The following is a 17,071-nucleotide window of genomic DNA, read 5'->3' as shown; positions in this document are numbered from 1 at the left end:
GTGATATAAAAGAGAATTTAAGTCATCAGACCTGGCCACCTTTTTACATTGCTCCATGATGTGGTTCTAATGCTCACATGCCCATTGTAGGCACTTTCGACAGTGGTAAGCAGTGGCACCCTCATCAGCCCCATAAGCAGCAAACTGCAAAATACCTTTTTATGATTGATGTGCGTACGGAGGAAAGGCTTTCCTCTCAATCACTAATCATGACCTTGGAGCTTGTTCATTACAGTATTTGACATTCCTTGTTTCAATTTTGGGAGGTACTAACCACTGAACACCCCACAAACACTGCTGTTTTGGAGATGCACAATCCCACTTCTAGGCACGACAATTTGGCCCTTATTAGCGTCAATCCAGTCACCACGCTTTTCCCTGCTTCCAACACATCACTTTGAGAAATAGCTGTTCACTTGCTGCCTAATATTAACTATCCCACCCTGTGATGTGGGAAACACTGTAATTCCCTTAACAATTTTCTTTTTAAATAAACATTGTTCATTGATCATTATAATACAATTACTGATGGTGAATGGTGGTAACATTACATTTGACTAGTAATGGCTGGTAAACTGATCAATTATAACATGAAAACCAATAGCCTTAAGTGAATAACATTGATTAATTATAATTCCTATAGAAACATGCATTGTATCCTTTTTTAATTGCTGCAGAGTTTCATTCTCATTCATGCAATTTACTGGAGTTATTTAAGGTGTCATAAAAAGTAATATGTTTTGCTTAAACATACAGAGATGCTATAAAAACACTGGTAAAATGATTTTAAAAAAATAAGCCTTTTTTAAAGAATGATTTCACATTATCAGCAGGCATACAGTTAACATTTAAGGAAAGCTCCCTGGAGAGAAGGCGGCGTAGATATGCTTCTTGTACATTCGGAAAAATGATTCTGGCCTTGTGCAGCTTTTACATATTGATATGTCTGTTTTACTTAAATCAATTATTTATGTAAAGGTTTGGGGTTATTATTTTGCAGAAAGTTCTGTCTAAGATCAACTCTTTAAAAAAAAGTTCAGAAAGGCTATATGATATTATTTTTTTTTTCCTTTTGTGATCTGAATATAACAAAAATGTTTTATTTAGATAACAAAGCTTGTTTTCCCCCCCAAATCACAACCATGATCACATATGGCAAAATGAATTATTACTTGAATTGTAACTTACTATACTGTACAATAAAGCAGCCAAAGCTGTTTTTTTTTTTTTGTTGAGGTGTATCCCAATGTATAGTACAGTATATACAGTTTCTTAAAATTACAAGAAAAAAAGAATTAACACATGGTCTTTTTGGAGTTTAGTATACAGTATCTTCTGGCAGGGATGATAAGGGCGTGGGCATACATATCGTATCATTAGATAATTTATCTTCCAAAGCCAAAAAAGGTAGATTTTGGTTTCATTTGACCATCAAACAGACTGTTTTAACTGTAATGTAAGACATTTTGTTGTGGTTATGATTGTATTATTGCTCAGATATAAATCAGTAAAGGTTAATGACTATGTCACAGTTTTTAGGTGTATCTAATAATAATAATAATAATAAATATATATTAAAATAATCACTCATCATCTATACCACTTTATCCTGTATACAGGGTTGCAGGGAGCCTGGAGCCAATCCAGCGCAGGGCACACACCCATTCTGCTCATTCACACACTATGGGCAATTTGGGAGCACCAATTAGCGTAATCTGCATGTGGATGTAATCTTTGGACTCTGGGAGGAAACCCAGCAAGCACAGGGAGAACATGCAAACTCCATGCACACAGACCCGAGATGGAAATCGAACCTAGAACCTGGAGGTGCAAAGCGAAAGCCACCAAACCACCCATAATAATAACATCATTATTTGTGTAAAGCTTTTTTGGTATGGCTCTGTATCCATTGTGATTTATTAGTGTAACTACTTTTAAAAATACATCCAGTTATGGTTTAAGAAATAATTCATAATATTACTTTATTTTTTATATTAATGTTACATTATTCTTTTACATTTTTACAACTGACTATGTTAAAATAGTTGCAGGTTGTATAAACTGTATACTGAACATTCATATTAACAAAAAAAGAAATGTCAGCTTTTAAATTACCACATATACGGACTACATAGAGCAAGTACAGGATTTGATAAAAACAAGTACCGACACAGGTGCTTCTTCAATCTTCAACCACTACACCTTTCCTATCACTTTAATTTAAGAGTCTATTCAACATCTAGAACAAGAACGATGTGTATAGATGAGCCTCACAGCTGCCAAAGTTTTTGGGAAATATCGTGTAGAACAATCAATAGCCTCATTATTCCTTGTCAGTTGAAATCTTTAGCTTGACTGAGAAATGCCTCTGGCTTTCATCTTAAGATGGCACATACCCAAAGGCGGGCACATGTTGCTTGTTAGTCCACTTTGCAGTGTTCCAGAAAAAAGAAAAAACAAACAAATAATTGGGATAATTGCCAGTTTAATGCCGTGTCAACACCACAATCTGTTCCAGCCTTCTCTGCCTCCCTCATTATGAAATTAAGGGCACATTTCTAGCCAGAAAGGTGCTGGTTTTAACTCAAGGTTAAAATTCCTGATGATTAGACCACTGAGTGAGGGCCATATTAAAGTTAAGTAAGGGCTATAATTAAAAAATATCACCAAAGAGAGATTGCAGCCTGAGTGCTAAAGGCATAATGACCATTCTACAGATGTGTTCAAAAGTTAGTACCCCCCTCTTTTTAATTCTATGTGTTTTTGTGTGAAAGTATAATAAAAAAAAATATTCTATGGTCTTCGTATTGTGTAAATACAACCTCAGACAAACAACAGTTTAATGTTTTTTCACTGTGCCATAAAAAAAACATGTGGGCAATACCTACGCATAATTCTAAAGCTTATAGATGTATTAAATTAGTAGAATTAATTGTTTGCTACTTTATATGATTTTATCAGTATTTTACATCATTGTGAAAATTTTTTTCGCCCAGTCTTCTTTACAACATTGCTTCCGTTTATTGAGGTTTTTGGGAATTTACGTATGCACAGCTCTCCTAAAGTCCTACCACAGCATTTCAATAGAGTTGAGGTCTGAACCATTCCAAAAACATGAATCTTTTATTTTTCTCTTTTTTTTACTGCTGTGCTTCAGATCATTGTCTTATTGCATGACTGAGTTATAACCAAGCTTTAGCTGTTCCACAGAATAAAAATTTGCCTCCAGAATACTCTGGCATACAGAAGAGTTTATAGTCGACTGCAACATGCTCAGGTCATGTGGCTGCAAAACGAGCCTAAATCATTACCCTACCACCTCTATCAGTGTGTATAAAATGTTTCTGATGAAATGCTGTTTGGTTTTCTCCAAACATGTCGCTGAGTGTTAAGACCAAATGACTTCACTTTGTCTTATCTGTCCATAGGACATTGTTGCAGAAGCCTTGTTTTTTGCTCAGAAGCAGTTTTGCTTGTCTTATGTAGGGTTTTTAGATAGAAGAGGTTTCTCATTTCAACCCTTTCAAACTAACTGTACTTGTTCAGTCTTCTTCTAATTGTGCTGTAATGTTTTTTTTTTCTTTTTCATCTTTCAAAATAAATAATTGCACAGTGAAAAGGTTTTATGCTGTTATTTGTTCTATTTGAGGTTCTATTTGCCTGTTACTAAGACTGCTACAATTAGATGATTTGTATTATGTTTTCACATCAGACGGACAGAATTTTAAAAAAATGTACTACGTTTTGAACATGACTGTATATCCAGCATGGTCTCAAATATGATGCTGCTTTGATACAAAAGTCCCACAAACACCATTTATTATCAACAGATTATAATTAGTTTTTTTCAGCATTGTCTTAGAAGTTAGTTAGCTTTGTGGATCACATTATATCCACATCACAGGAAGTTGGTCTATCCTCAGTAAGGCGCTCTTTACAGACCTTCTTTCACCATTCCCAGTGCTGTTATTTTGTATTATCACCATTTGTGGAATGCCTCTTGTCCAATCACATAACTCGGTTAGACCTAAATACTGTATATATTTAGTGTTATGGGCATAAGTAATTATACATTTTTTTAAAAAGTTGGTCAAAAATCTGACTTTAGTTCCGGACAGCTCTGAGATTTAAACGTACACCCGTCTGATCAACGGCACATGGTCTTAACCATCAAGCCTTGCTGCCCCAGATATCAAGTCATGCATTCAGCTCAGAATGGCAAAACTGCCTGAGGATTATCTGGAACTTTGTACACTATTCATGTTCCTGGCAAGAAATACTTTATAAACAGAGGTTTAAGGAATGAGCTGCAAAGTGATCTTCAGAGAGAACATTTTGCCAGCATAATACAGATTTAAATAGCACACAAGCTGCTTTTCAACAATATCCAGTGTCACACTAAATCATACTTGAGCAAAAGAGAGAAATTAAAACATGCAGAAAAATTTCATTAGAGTACTTTTGAATTCAGCCCATTACTCTGTGAGATCCACTCTGGAACAAAATGATGATTAATTTGGTGCACAGGTCAGCCCTGGGATACAAGCGCAAAAAAAATCTCTGTAAAAGTCAAAGCCTCATGTACTTCAATTAGAATTTGAATAATAACTTGAAGTCTGACTTCCATTACACAAATCAAAGGCTGCATATTATCTATAAATATTACTACGTTCAGACTAACAAGGTGTGCTGCATTTTAATACTTAAAAGCTTCAACACAGATTTTTATGGACTTTTGTGCAATAGTAAATTTAAAGCTATGAACAGAACGACAACGAAATAATGACCAGATGTTTTTAACTAAATAACCAACAGTAAGCTGTTTTTAATGTGATAATCAGTATACTTTATCTCTCAAGGACAGCCTCATTAGCACAGGGACTACATTTTATGAACATCCATTTTAGCAGTAATAAATTGCACTGTCAGCTACAACAATGTTGTGCACTAAAGTGTCCAAACCGTAAATAAATACTTTATGGATTTTCGTTAGATATGGCACATACCATATGGTTGATTCTAAAGGAGAATAGATGGATGAGCATTCGCAGCTATGTGTCATGCTTACAGGTGCAATCTGGTACTGAGAGCTCCTTAATTCACACCTGAATGACGATGTATTCATCCTGAACCACCAGCGAGTTTGGCTCGATGTAGCCGGGGAACGGGAACGTCCTACTTGATTCATAACAAGCCTGGGCTCTGCACGTCATGTACTGACAATCTGTGGAGAAAGACCACACACATGGGAAAAAAAAAAAAACACAGGTCAGAAAATGTGTTACAACAAAAATATTACTCTCAGTCATGGTATTTTGTGGTTACATCTTTTTATATGAATGCTGGATTTAAAATAAATTATAAATATATAAAAGATACATCATCATAACCAACCAAAAAAAAAAAGATGTTCACATACAGCTTATTTCCAGCACTTAAAGTCATTGTACAGTGACATTCTCACAGAAGCATGCATTGATTGTAGTTGCACAGTATGCTAGAATGGGTATTTTTTATAATGTATGAGGCTCTTTTTTATGTCAGACATACAGTGCATCCGGAAAGTATTCACAACGCATCCCTTTTTTCACATTTTGTTATGTCACAGCCTTATTCTAAAATTGATTAAATAAAAAAAAAAATCAGAATTCTACACATAACACCCCATATTGACAATGTGAAAAAAAAGTTCACATTTACACAAGTATTCACAGCCTTTGCTCAATACTTTGTCGATGCACCTTTGGCAGCAATTACAGCCTCAAGTCTTTTTAAATATGATGCCACACGCTTGGCACACCTATCCTTGGCCAGTTTCGCCCATTCCCCTTTGCAGCACCTTTTAAGCTCCATTAGGTTGGATAGGAAGCGCACAGCCCATTTTAAGATCTCTCCAGAGATGTTCAATCGGATTCAAGTCTGGGCTCTGGCTGGGCCACTCAAGGACATTCACAGAGTTGTCCTGAAGCCACTCCTTTGATATCTTAGCTGTGTGCTAAGGGTCGTTGTCCTGCTGAAAGATGCAGTGTGAAGTTGCACTGTGTGTATGTGTATGTGTGTGTGTAATATATATATATTTCTTTCTCATTGTGCACAAAAACAGGTTATTTAACTAGATTCACAGTTATTGTCTGGCTGACGAGTTGTGCTAATTAAGATCACCTGGTTAGGGTAAAGGATGAAACACATACATTACGTCACTAAGGACTTTTACTTGCTGAAGCCGAGGAGTCCACTTCTGCACCAAAAATTGCAATTACACAACCATGAGGATACCTTTTTAACTGAGGATATCTTTTTAACTCCATGCCTACTGAATCTAGCAGATTTTCAGGAGCATACAGTAGGACATACTATATATTGATTGTTGTATAGCAATTTTATTGCATAAAATAAATAATTCTTAGTATCTTGATTGCCATTATTTTACAAATTTGAGAGTTGATTTTCACTTTTATCTTAATACATTTAGCCACCACTTTAAGTAGTAGTTTATGAACTTTTTAAATTGCAATATACCAACCAGTACATGTTACAAGGCAATAACCTAATAGCTTTAATTCAGACATTATTAAGTATTATATAGCTTCTATTACAACAATGTGGTGGCCAGTTCAAGTGTGAAAATCATTCCTCTCTGAACCACTTATTTAAGAATCACTAGTATATGCCTGTAGGACAAAAACTCTAGAGATGTGATAACCTGGTCATTCAGTACATTCAGGTCTTCAGCTGAATTCATTTCATTACCACATAATGTTGCTGAGTCTGGACCTGACCGACTGAAGCAACCCCAGATCATAACACTGACTCCAAAGGCTTGTACAGTGGACACTATGCATGATGGGTGCATCACTTCCTGTGCTTCACTTCTTACCCTGATGCATTTACCCCTCTGGTATTGCCCTTTGGTTTCTCCAAAGTCCAATCTTTATGGTCCGGTCCGTAGTAATTATTTTTTCTAATTGGTTTCACTTTTGGCCACACAGCTGTTTAGTCCCAGTCCTGTAAATTCTCATCACATTGTGCATGTGGAAATGCTCTTACTTTCACTATTAAAACATGACCATGGATTTTACTGTGAGCTTTTTTACTATGCATCTTTACTAAGTGTTCTCAGTTCATGATTTTTAGGGCGGCATGGTGGTGTAGTGGTTAGCACTGTCACCTTGCACCTCCAGAATCCGGGTTTGATTCCCGTCTCTGTGTGCATGAAGTTTACATGTTCTCCCTGTGCTTGGTGGGTTTTCTCCAGGTACTCCGGTTTCCTCCCACAGTCCAAGGATATGCATGTTAGACTAATTGGTGTTCCCAAATTGCCTGTAGTGTGTATGTGTGTGCTGTCAGTGTGGTGTGCCCTGTGATGGATTGGCACCCTGTCCAGGGTGTACCCTGCCTCATGCCCTAAACCTCCTGGGATAGGCTCCAGGTCGCCGCGACCCTGAATACAGGATATAGCAGTATACAAGGTGAGAGTGAGTGAGTTTATGATTATTTTTTATTCCTTTATTAAAGTTGAAGGTTCAACATGGTCCTTACAGATTGCTGTAAGTTCTGAACAGTTCTTAACCCAGTTCCAGTAATTTTACATTTTTGGTACTTGACGCAGGCCAATAATTTGACCCATCTGAATAGGGACATTTTTCATGCATTGTACTTTAAACATAATTTCTCATATAAGCAAATGTTTTGAAATCATTATAGTTGAATACACATACAACATTCTGACTTTTTAATGTCGGATACCTTACACTTAAGACTGCTGTACTAATTCACAGAGACTGTAACTGTTGATATGATGAAGCTTTCTGTAAATTTTTTAATTAAAGTTTATTCAAGGTGTCAACATTTTGTACGTGTCAACGGTTTTCTTTTATGGCAAAATCTTAAGGAGACAATGAGGTTGCACTTTTCAGACGTATTACCATCGAGAAAGAGATAAAAAGAAAAGAAAGATTGGCAAGGGAACAATTGTTATGACCGCTAAAACTAAAGTGATAAAAGGATCTTACTTGTTTTGTAGACGTTGCACAACAATTAATGTAATGTAAACACTTTGACTCTCAACCTCCTTGACTGCTATTAAATACACTATAATAATAGACATACTCTCACTCATAGTCTATAAAGCTTTATACTGTATACAGGGTTGCAGGGGGCCTGGAGCCTATCCCAGGAGACTTAGAGCAAGAGGCGGGGTACACGCTGGATGGTGTGTCGCAGGGCACACACACACAAGCTCATCCACACACTACAGGCAATTTAGAAATGCCAATTAGCCTAATCTGTATGTCTTTGGACTGTGAGAGGAAACCTAACAACCATAGGGAGAACATACATGCACAGAGACGCTAACGTGGGATTTAAACCCGGAACCTGAATTTGCAAGGCGAAAGTGCTAACCCCTAAGCCACCATGCCGTCTATTGGACATACTGTGAGAGGTAACTAGGATTCTACCATTTACATTTCTGTTATTTAATTTTCATTCGTATGTTTGTTTTACGTATATGCAGACAGATGCGCCTCCTCTGCAACTTGGTGACAAGTTAGCCATCGATTTTTAAGAATGGTGACAAGTTAGCCGTCGATTTTTCACTCTGGATCGATACTGCCATGGGCTCAGAGCCACCTCAGCCGGGATCATCATTTTACGGATATACAGCCTTTTTTTTTTAAATGTTTGCACCATTCAAATGTTTTATCACGGCTAAGAGTCGCATCACTGTATTGCGCTTGATATCCTTTTTAAATGTCATTCAGTTTAATGTCTATATTCATAAAAAAAAAAATTCCCACAAGTCCCAGGCTCACTGGTATTTTTTGGGCTATAAATTATTAATTAATGATATTTTTTCTTTAAACTTCATTAAAAGGTTCATTCCTCACATAGAGGACATCACATGAGCACCTTATGTATGCTCTATTATATTTAAAATTTGTTTCTAAAAAAAGAAGGTTAAAGTGCTTGCATGGCCTAGTTAATCTCATACCTTTATTTATGGAGGATTGTGAATCTGCAGGTGCATCAGAGGGACTCTTGTAACCTTGAGGAATTGAAGATGATTTGCCAAAAGGAATAGGAATAAAATTAAACCACAATGCTGGAAAAAAAGCTAATTACCTTTTTACTATAGACACCCTAAAGCTGTACTTGCCGACAAAGTACAAAGTCATATAACAGTGGGCCCCATTTATCAAGCTGGATAGGAAAAGATTTATGCATAACTGTTTGTATGTGTGTTTACAAAAATACTGTGAATTGTGAAAAAACTTTTATATCCTCCTCCTGAGAGTGTATATACTTTACCAAGACTAACGGAAGCTTGAAAACATTGATCGGTTGGCTTGGAATCTTATAATTTGCAATGTGTCACCGCATCTTTATATATGGATTAAACACTATTTTTTGTACCGCTTATCCCGTACAGGGTTGTGTAGAGCACCTGGCAGGGTGCTTATCCTCTGGAGGGCACCCAAGAACATGCATTGGAAATAAAAATGGCAATTAGCCCACTGTAAGATGAAACCCACCAAGCACAGGGACAATATGCACACTCCAAGCACACAGACACAAGGAAGGAATCAAACCCTCGACCCAGGAGGTGCGCAGCTACTGTGCTGCCCTGGTTGAAGTTTAAATGCACGAGTTAGATATCTTTAAATACACCATTTTATATAATTCTAAATAGTCTAAAAGTCTAAAAAAAAAAAAAAAGTATCTTGCCCAAAACAAAATTCAAAATATTTGAATGAATCTTTTTTTTTTCTTTTAAATCATACAATCACGATAAGATTTTTTAAATTTCAGATATTTTTATTTTAGTAGATTAAAAAGTAGATTAAAAATAATACTAAAATTAATGTTTAGTTTTAAGTTCTTTTAAAACCTACTGACCCCGGCAGGGCACTGAGTTTTAAAGACGTCTGCAGTGTCACTCGCTCAACCCATGCCTGCATGATTGCTTCCTGAAGATCATGTACAGAAATTTATCATAGAAGTTCGCAATGCACTTGAGGATTCCCTTGTTTTAGTCATTTTTGTGCAGAGATGAACACCCCAGCTTTGTAAAGTTAAAGTCCTGCCACTTATTTATTCCGTCTGTTAACTAAACCAGTTGATTCTAATTAGCACGACTCTTCAGGCAGATAGGCGAAAATTAATTAGTAACATCACCTGTTTTGTGCACAAGGGGAACCATAATACATGGCATATGTTTTCCTAATACTTTTGGCCACCACTGTATTATTTCCATTTTTTACACACACAGGAGAGAGAGAGAGAGAGAGAGAGAGAGAGAGAGAGAGAGAGAGAGAAAGAGAGAGAGAGAGAGAGAGAGAGAGATCGCATTATCCCTGCTAATACCAGGATGGCGCAGTTTATCCACTGCAATATGAGCATGGCTAATCTTTCAATCTCTCCATTCTCTTTTTCTGTCCCTGCAGTACGCAAATGCTTTCTTTTTCATTTTTTTCATTACCATACATTGTTAATTCTACCATTTCTGCTGTTTTGTTCCTTTATTGTTAAAATTAGACAAGAGCTTTGGAAATAACATTATAACATTATTATAGTTATGCCAGTGAAACTTATTTAATCTGACCTGATCTGATGGAATGACAGAACCTCAAATTGGCTAGACAGTTCGTTCCCCTTTATTTTTCTTCTTAAAATAGCTCAGAAAACTAAATTGGCTTTTATCACCAGAGCTTCTCTTGAGGTGTGCACGTCTTCCAGCTTTGCGTGCGCCACGTAATTACTCCCCCTCCCTTCCCTCGGACACTGAGTGCAAGTAAAGTTCTGCTCTATAACTCTCCCTAAGCCTTTCTGATAGTTTGCTATAAAACACCTCCACCACAAGGAGGAATATTTTCAGGGCTAAGCTTAAAATATGCAGGGTTGAAGCCCTGTACGATCAGACCTAACAATACCATGGGGCCACTCAAATCCACTTTAAGACAAATAAGTTTAGTTGTTCAACTAGTAATAAATGCTTGTTTATAAAAGGATGGTGTGTTGGTCTGGTGGTGGTGAGGTGGTGCAAATATTAGAACTAAAACTGCTGGTCCTGATGCCCTTAAGAGGCAAAGAATGTTTAGAAACCAATATAACTTTCAGAGGATGAGGACTGTTTTGTGAGTCAGTTCTGTTTTGCCATGGCATCTAGTTTGGCATCAATTTTAAAAAGCTTTGTCATGGTTTGGCCTTTCCCTGCAGCAAAAAAACGTAGTCGATCAGCAGTAAAACTTTTTTTTTTTTTTTCTGATGTCAAATCATTTTATTTTGACCTCACTTATACCGCACAGGATGGATGACTTTGAATTCACCTCCATAACTTATCCCCATATTCTGGTCGGTTTGGGTGCTACAGTATGACTCTGCTCAAAACACTTCGAAATAATAGTTTTTTTATTCTGCCTCCAAGAAAGTAAAAAAAAAAAAAAAACTTTTTATTATCAATTTTGTGCTTTCCGCTTACTTAAATTGGCCTTTTATGGAGCATTGTGGTCATCATTAAATGCAAATCAGCATGGTCAAGCTCCGTCATTAAAGGGTGATTGCCGTATTTTAGCACACCTACACACACACACTCATAAATATTAATAAATTAGTGTTTTTAAAACTTAAAAAAATTCAGTGTAGATTTACAGTATACAGTATGCACACAACTTGCTGAATCAGGCCGACTGTCGATTTGAAAGAAAAACTATTCACTAAAAGTATAATTAAATAAGGAAACCAAGTGTCATATCAAGGTGATTTATTCATTAATTTCAACCTAGTGTAGAACTTTGACCTCCACTAAACTCTTGCCATCAAAGTAAAATAAAAAACTTTACTTATTCTTTTTTATTATTGTGCGTATTCTCCTTTCTTTTGCCTATTCTAAAACTCCACAGGCACCCTCAAATATGAAGAGAACTTCACTAACTGACATTCAGAGTTATGAAGAGCTGTGAGGTTGACATTAAACAGACTGCGGCTGGCATTAATCAGCTATCATGCGCCGTATTTATCTTAAAGATAATCCAGTCCAGCAGCCTCAGGGGTTCGGCTTTACCCCCAACCTTGAAATATATCCATCGGCTTACTGACTGTCAGGGTGAGTCAGATTTCTTTTAGTAATTGGGAAAGAGGATTCACTTCCTTTTTTCTTCACACAGTGATCGAGGGATTGAGGAAAAGGTGTGAGACGTGTCTGTGTCTGTGTGAGACAGAGATAGAAAAGAAAAAAAAAAGTGAGCGAGGTGAGAGTTTTTACTTGGTTGAAGCAAAATTCTACTAGTTGAAGTAAATATCAGGTAAGTGATAGTTCATTAAAAAGAGAGGAGAAAATGGGATGGAAATAACAGAATCAGATACAGAAGGTACGGTGCAAGGAGATGGTGTTAAATAAAGAAAAATATAGCTGGATAGACGGGGTGTGAAAAGAAATGCACAAATGAATCACTTGAAAACTACTGAAAGAAAAATTTATGCTGTTTCGAGAAAGAGAGAAAGCACAGAAGGTACAGAAATAACAATTAAGAACTTTGTAGACCACTTTGCAAATCTGTTGGACATCCAGAAACAGAACCAACTGGCGTTAACAAGGTCTGTAGAAAAATGGTGATTTTGATATGGAATTTATTTAGTTTTAGATGCAAAAGGTGTTCACACATAGATACTAATCACATAGACCTGGCAACAGCCAAAATAGACAACTCCATCAAATTTCGTTAAACAAACTTCTTCTTATTATTATTGTTCCATCAATTCATATAGGAACATCTGTAGCCCACCTAGAGATGTCAATGCTGATTACCATTGTATTTATTCCTATTTTTTTTTTGCCTGTGGTAGGACCTCCTGTCAGCATTCACACCTATTAGCCTAATCTGCATGTCTTTGGATTGTGGGAGGAAACCGGAATAACCAGAGGAAACCCACCAAGCACAGCTGGAACATGCAAACTCCATTCACACAGTCCTTGAGGCGGGAATCAAACATGGATCTTCTTTAGGGAATCTTTACTGTTACCATGTTTACATACCATCACATCAGTGTAATTATTGTGAATTTTAGATAAACTAAAAACTGAACATTCGTTTCATCTTTTGAAACATCGTTTAAATAATTATAAACATAGTTTAAGTAATTAAATAAATATTTAATTTTGATGGTTTAGTTTTTTATGGTGGCCCTCTGTCTCTTCCATAACAACAATGTTTGAGTTCTGACTATTTTTCAAAATTATGACTTTCCATAATCTCAGAATTCTGAATTTGATTCTCAGAAGGATTTATATAAGATTGAAGTCAGGATTCTGAGAAAAAAAATGTAAAATATCTATATATAATCCTCCTTTGTATTTTGTAAAAGTACAAGGGAACAAAATTGTGTTAACTTGAAAATAAAAAAACTGTAAAAGACCTGTTATTACTACAGTATACATACATATCTATCTATCTATCTATCTATCTATCTATCTATCTATCTATCTATCTATCTATCTATCTATCTACAGTACTTGGAGTATTTACTTATGTGTTTTTGTTGAATTATTCATTTATCTATTATTATCACTGTATTAACCTACAAGGGAACTTGTTCACACCTAATTAATGTTTGGATGCGGTTAATACTTAATACCGGGTGTGTAAAAGAGATAATCAAAAAAAGTAGATCTGGCATTTATTTACTGTACTGTAACTGTAATACAGTGTAAAATAATTCAACACCAAATCAACATGATGTTCTATTATTCTGTAGTTCTCTAGATTCAATGGCAAAAAAAGATTCAAATATCCTTTATTGAATGAAGTGTTTTGAAGTTTGCAGTGTTTTGGATGAAATAAACCAGATCAAAAGCAGACCTAAAGGGATCCCAAATGGCGCAACAGAAAAGTGTTTGTTGTATCGTGTGTTGTATCACAGCCATCCGTGGACCATAGCCAAGGGAGTACAATTGTCTGTGCTAAAATCTAAAGGGAGTGATAAACAACAGCAGTTCGACAAGATGCAGTTGACTGGATTCACATGTCTCAGAGGAAACTTTCACCCTCCCAGGGTATCTGCTGTATGATGGGGAGAGTTGGCTGGTGGGTAAAAATTGGCTGGTCAGCGGATTGGGGAGAAATATGGATGAGAGAAAAAAAAGAGGAACAAATCCTGCCACATTCATAGAAGTCAACATCCCAAGCTGTAACCTATGAATTAAACTTTTGGACAGTTGTAATCAGTCCAGTGTTTCCCCTACACTAGTACAGAACCCACTGCCATGCCTGCACAATGGGCCATCATTTGAAGCCATAAATTAAATAAATGTTTTGTCTGTACATTGGTCAGAACTCGCTCTTTCAATTATATGCTTCCGTTTCATACATTGGGCGGCACGGTGTTACAGCATCATTCAAAACCGGCTGGACAAAATTTAATCAATTATTTTTATTTAAATTATTTAAATTTAATCAAGTATTTAAATTTTTGCCTGAAGTTAAACCTGAACCATAAATAAAATCAAAATGGTGAGTAAAAGTGATTTTAAGAACAGTTAAATGCCGGATTAAATAATCGACTAATAAGCTACTTGCTCAATGTAAACAAACACCTGCACCAATAGATATTAATTAGAAAAGTTAAACTGAATATTTTCACTGGGGTTTGTTTATATTTTCACAGAAGTGGTATAAGTGTTTTTTTTATGTATAAGGGAATTTTTACCCCCTAGAGACATTTCAGACAAAACTTCATATTTATACTTTTTCGATTTCTCATCAGTGAGAGATTCACTCTCCCATTACCAAAGGGAGTGGATCTGTACAACGAAGTACAACTTAGCATAAACAATGAGCAGGATACACAGCCTCACAAAATTCTTATTTCTTTGTATTAATACAGTAGGTTAGACAGAGAGTTGCTGTGCAAAAAGACAGGCAGACATGTACATAGGCTTCAACCTGAAATCCCCTTTCTCTTCACATTACATTAAATAATTAGATTACATTGCATTAAAGCTAATCAGCGTATTTTTAGCTTTAACCTTTTAACCATATCTAGAATTTCTTTATCCTGCCAACGACGAGTACATTCACTAGTATACTGTAACAGTTTAATAATGTAGCTACACAAACGGCACTTCCTTTTTGTTGTGGTAGACTACAGCATAAGAACAATGCTGCTATGATTAGCTACCTCACTGAACTCTCCTCAGTAATGAGCAGTGCAGGACATGATTGCTAAATTCTAAGCGTTCATGTATAACTAATGAATGTATTGTAATGGCAAAGTGGCTTATATAGTCGATGTTTAGTACTATTGGAATAAAGCTACAGTGTGGAATTGCCCATTCAGTCATGCTATCTTGGAGCTAATGCTAATTACAGTAAAGGCATCGCCTCACCACGGTAAAGTTAGATCGACGTTAGATATTCATTCACTGGCCATTTAAAGATTCTTACCTCATTATAAACGACTCAGATAGGCAAAAAAAAGGACTTGGGCTCTCCCAATCAGCACTTCTGGTGTTGGGCCTAGTTAGATTTGTGAAACCTACCATGTAGTTGTGAAAATCAACAGGCCACAAAAAATCGACATATTTTTGACTACAGTAATGTGATAGACAATTGCATGTCTAAACCAGCACTACTCTGTAGTACATTTATAAAAAAAAAAAAAATATATATATATATATATATATATCAACCAAAAGTATTGTGTTGTATGAGTAACCAAACATTTTTGTATGTGCATGCAAAACCTCTATCTTATTATTTAGCACATGGCTGATGTGATAATTGACAGCAATGAAGTGATTGATTAACATAGAAAAAGAGAGAAAAAAAAACTCTTTCCTTATGCATGAGAAGTGTCAACATGATTCAGTGACTTGGACTTAATGGAGCCAAAAAAAGCTTTATGGAGTATACAGTACAGTATATACTGTATATTTGATTGGTGATATAAATGATATGGTATTGCACTGTATTTGATGTTTACTAATAAGTTCTTTGCAGGGTTGTGTGCTGTATGAAAAGCAAGTAAGCAAATACAGAATGAGCGACTTCTGCTGCAGTTAAAAAGATCTAGATTAACTCACTTACTCATCTTCTATACCACTTTATCCTGTATTCAGGGATACTAGAGCCTATCCCAGGAGACTTAGGGCAAAAGGCAGGGTACACACTCACACACCCATTCACACACTACGGGCAATTTAGGAACGCCAATTAGCCTGACCTGAATCTTTGAACTTCCGGAGGAAACCAGAGTACCCGGAGGAAACGCACCAAGCACGGGGAGAACATGCAAACTCCATGCACACAGAGTTTTGTCAGGTTTTACATCAACCTCCATCAAACATTTGGTTAACAAGTTCACTTTTTTAAGAAATCTCTAGATGTGAATCCGTATACGCATGGTGGTCCCTGATAGACCAGTTTCCCATCCAAATTGGAAACCTGCTTTGTGCTTAGTCTCTGGATGCACAGCATAAATTAATCAATGTTATTGCTTAATATTGTTAAGATCTGAACAAAACTGTGTGTGCTTGGAGTTTGGTCTATCTGTGTTGAAATGCAATGATTTTCTCAAATAGATTTGTATGAATTTAGCTTGATGTGAAGTATCGAGGATTGCACAAGACGGGGAAATAAAGGAAAAACAATATTGCAATATCAAACTAACACACAAACGGGGGGAAAAAACAACTTACTTCCATCTGAAGTGTACGCCTCCATGTGCACCAGATCGGCTTCCTTATCCAGACCACTTACAGACCTACAGCAGTACACCGTTCACGAAACACACAAAAGAAGAGGGGTTACCTTAAAGGGGTCAGAAACACAGTCTTAGTAATAGACATCTTATTTTAGCTCTATTTCTGCAGTGGCAATAAAACGAGACTGCTCCCCGTTATGCGCTGCCATTTCCCCAAATGTCTCATGACGGGAAAATGGAATTGCACTGTTGTTTATCACTACGGCAAGAGGGCCTTTCATTTCTGAGCAGTGTGTGTGTGTGTGTGTGTCTCTGTGTGTGTACACTATATATAAGAGGTGAGAGTATAATTGGAAATACGAATGATGTTGCC

At 36.4% G+C, this 17,071-nt stretch overlaps 1 protein-coding gene across 1 annotated transcript in view; it reads right to left on the bottom strand.

The window, feature by feature from the left end:
* Window positions 1-17,071, bottom strand: part of sorcs3a (sortilin related VPS10 domain containing receptor 3a) — a 287,711-nt gene that overhangs the window by 58,791 nt on the left and 211,849 nt on the right. Inside the window, exons 6-7 of the mRNA XM_053477444.1 lie at window positions 16,694-16,758; window positions 5,106-5,224 (exon numbers count right to left, since the gene is read on the bottom strand). Of these exons, the coding sequence (XP_053333419.1) occupies window positions 5,106-5,224; window positions 16,694-16,758 (184 nt within the window). The remainder of the gene's footprint in view (window positions 1-5,105; window positions 5,225-16,693; window positions 16,759-17,071) is intronic.

This window comes from Clarias gariepinus, chromosome 18 (genome assembly GCF_024256425.1).
Source record: "Clarias gariepinus isolate MV-2021 ecotype Netherlands chromosome 18, CGAR_prim_01v2, whole genome shotgun sequence".
Taxonomy (NCBI): domain Eukaryota; kingdom Metazoa; phylum Chordata; class Actinopteri; order Siluriformes; family Clariidae; genus Clarias; species Clarias gariepinus.
Note: the sequence above shows the minus strand (reverse complement) of the source record. Positions and strands in the feature narration are given on the sequence as shown.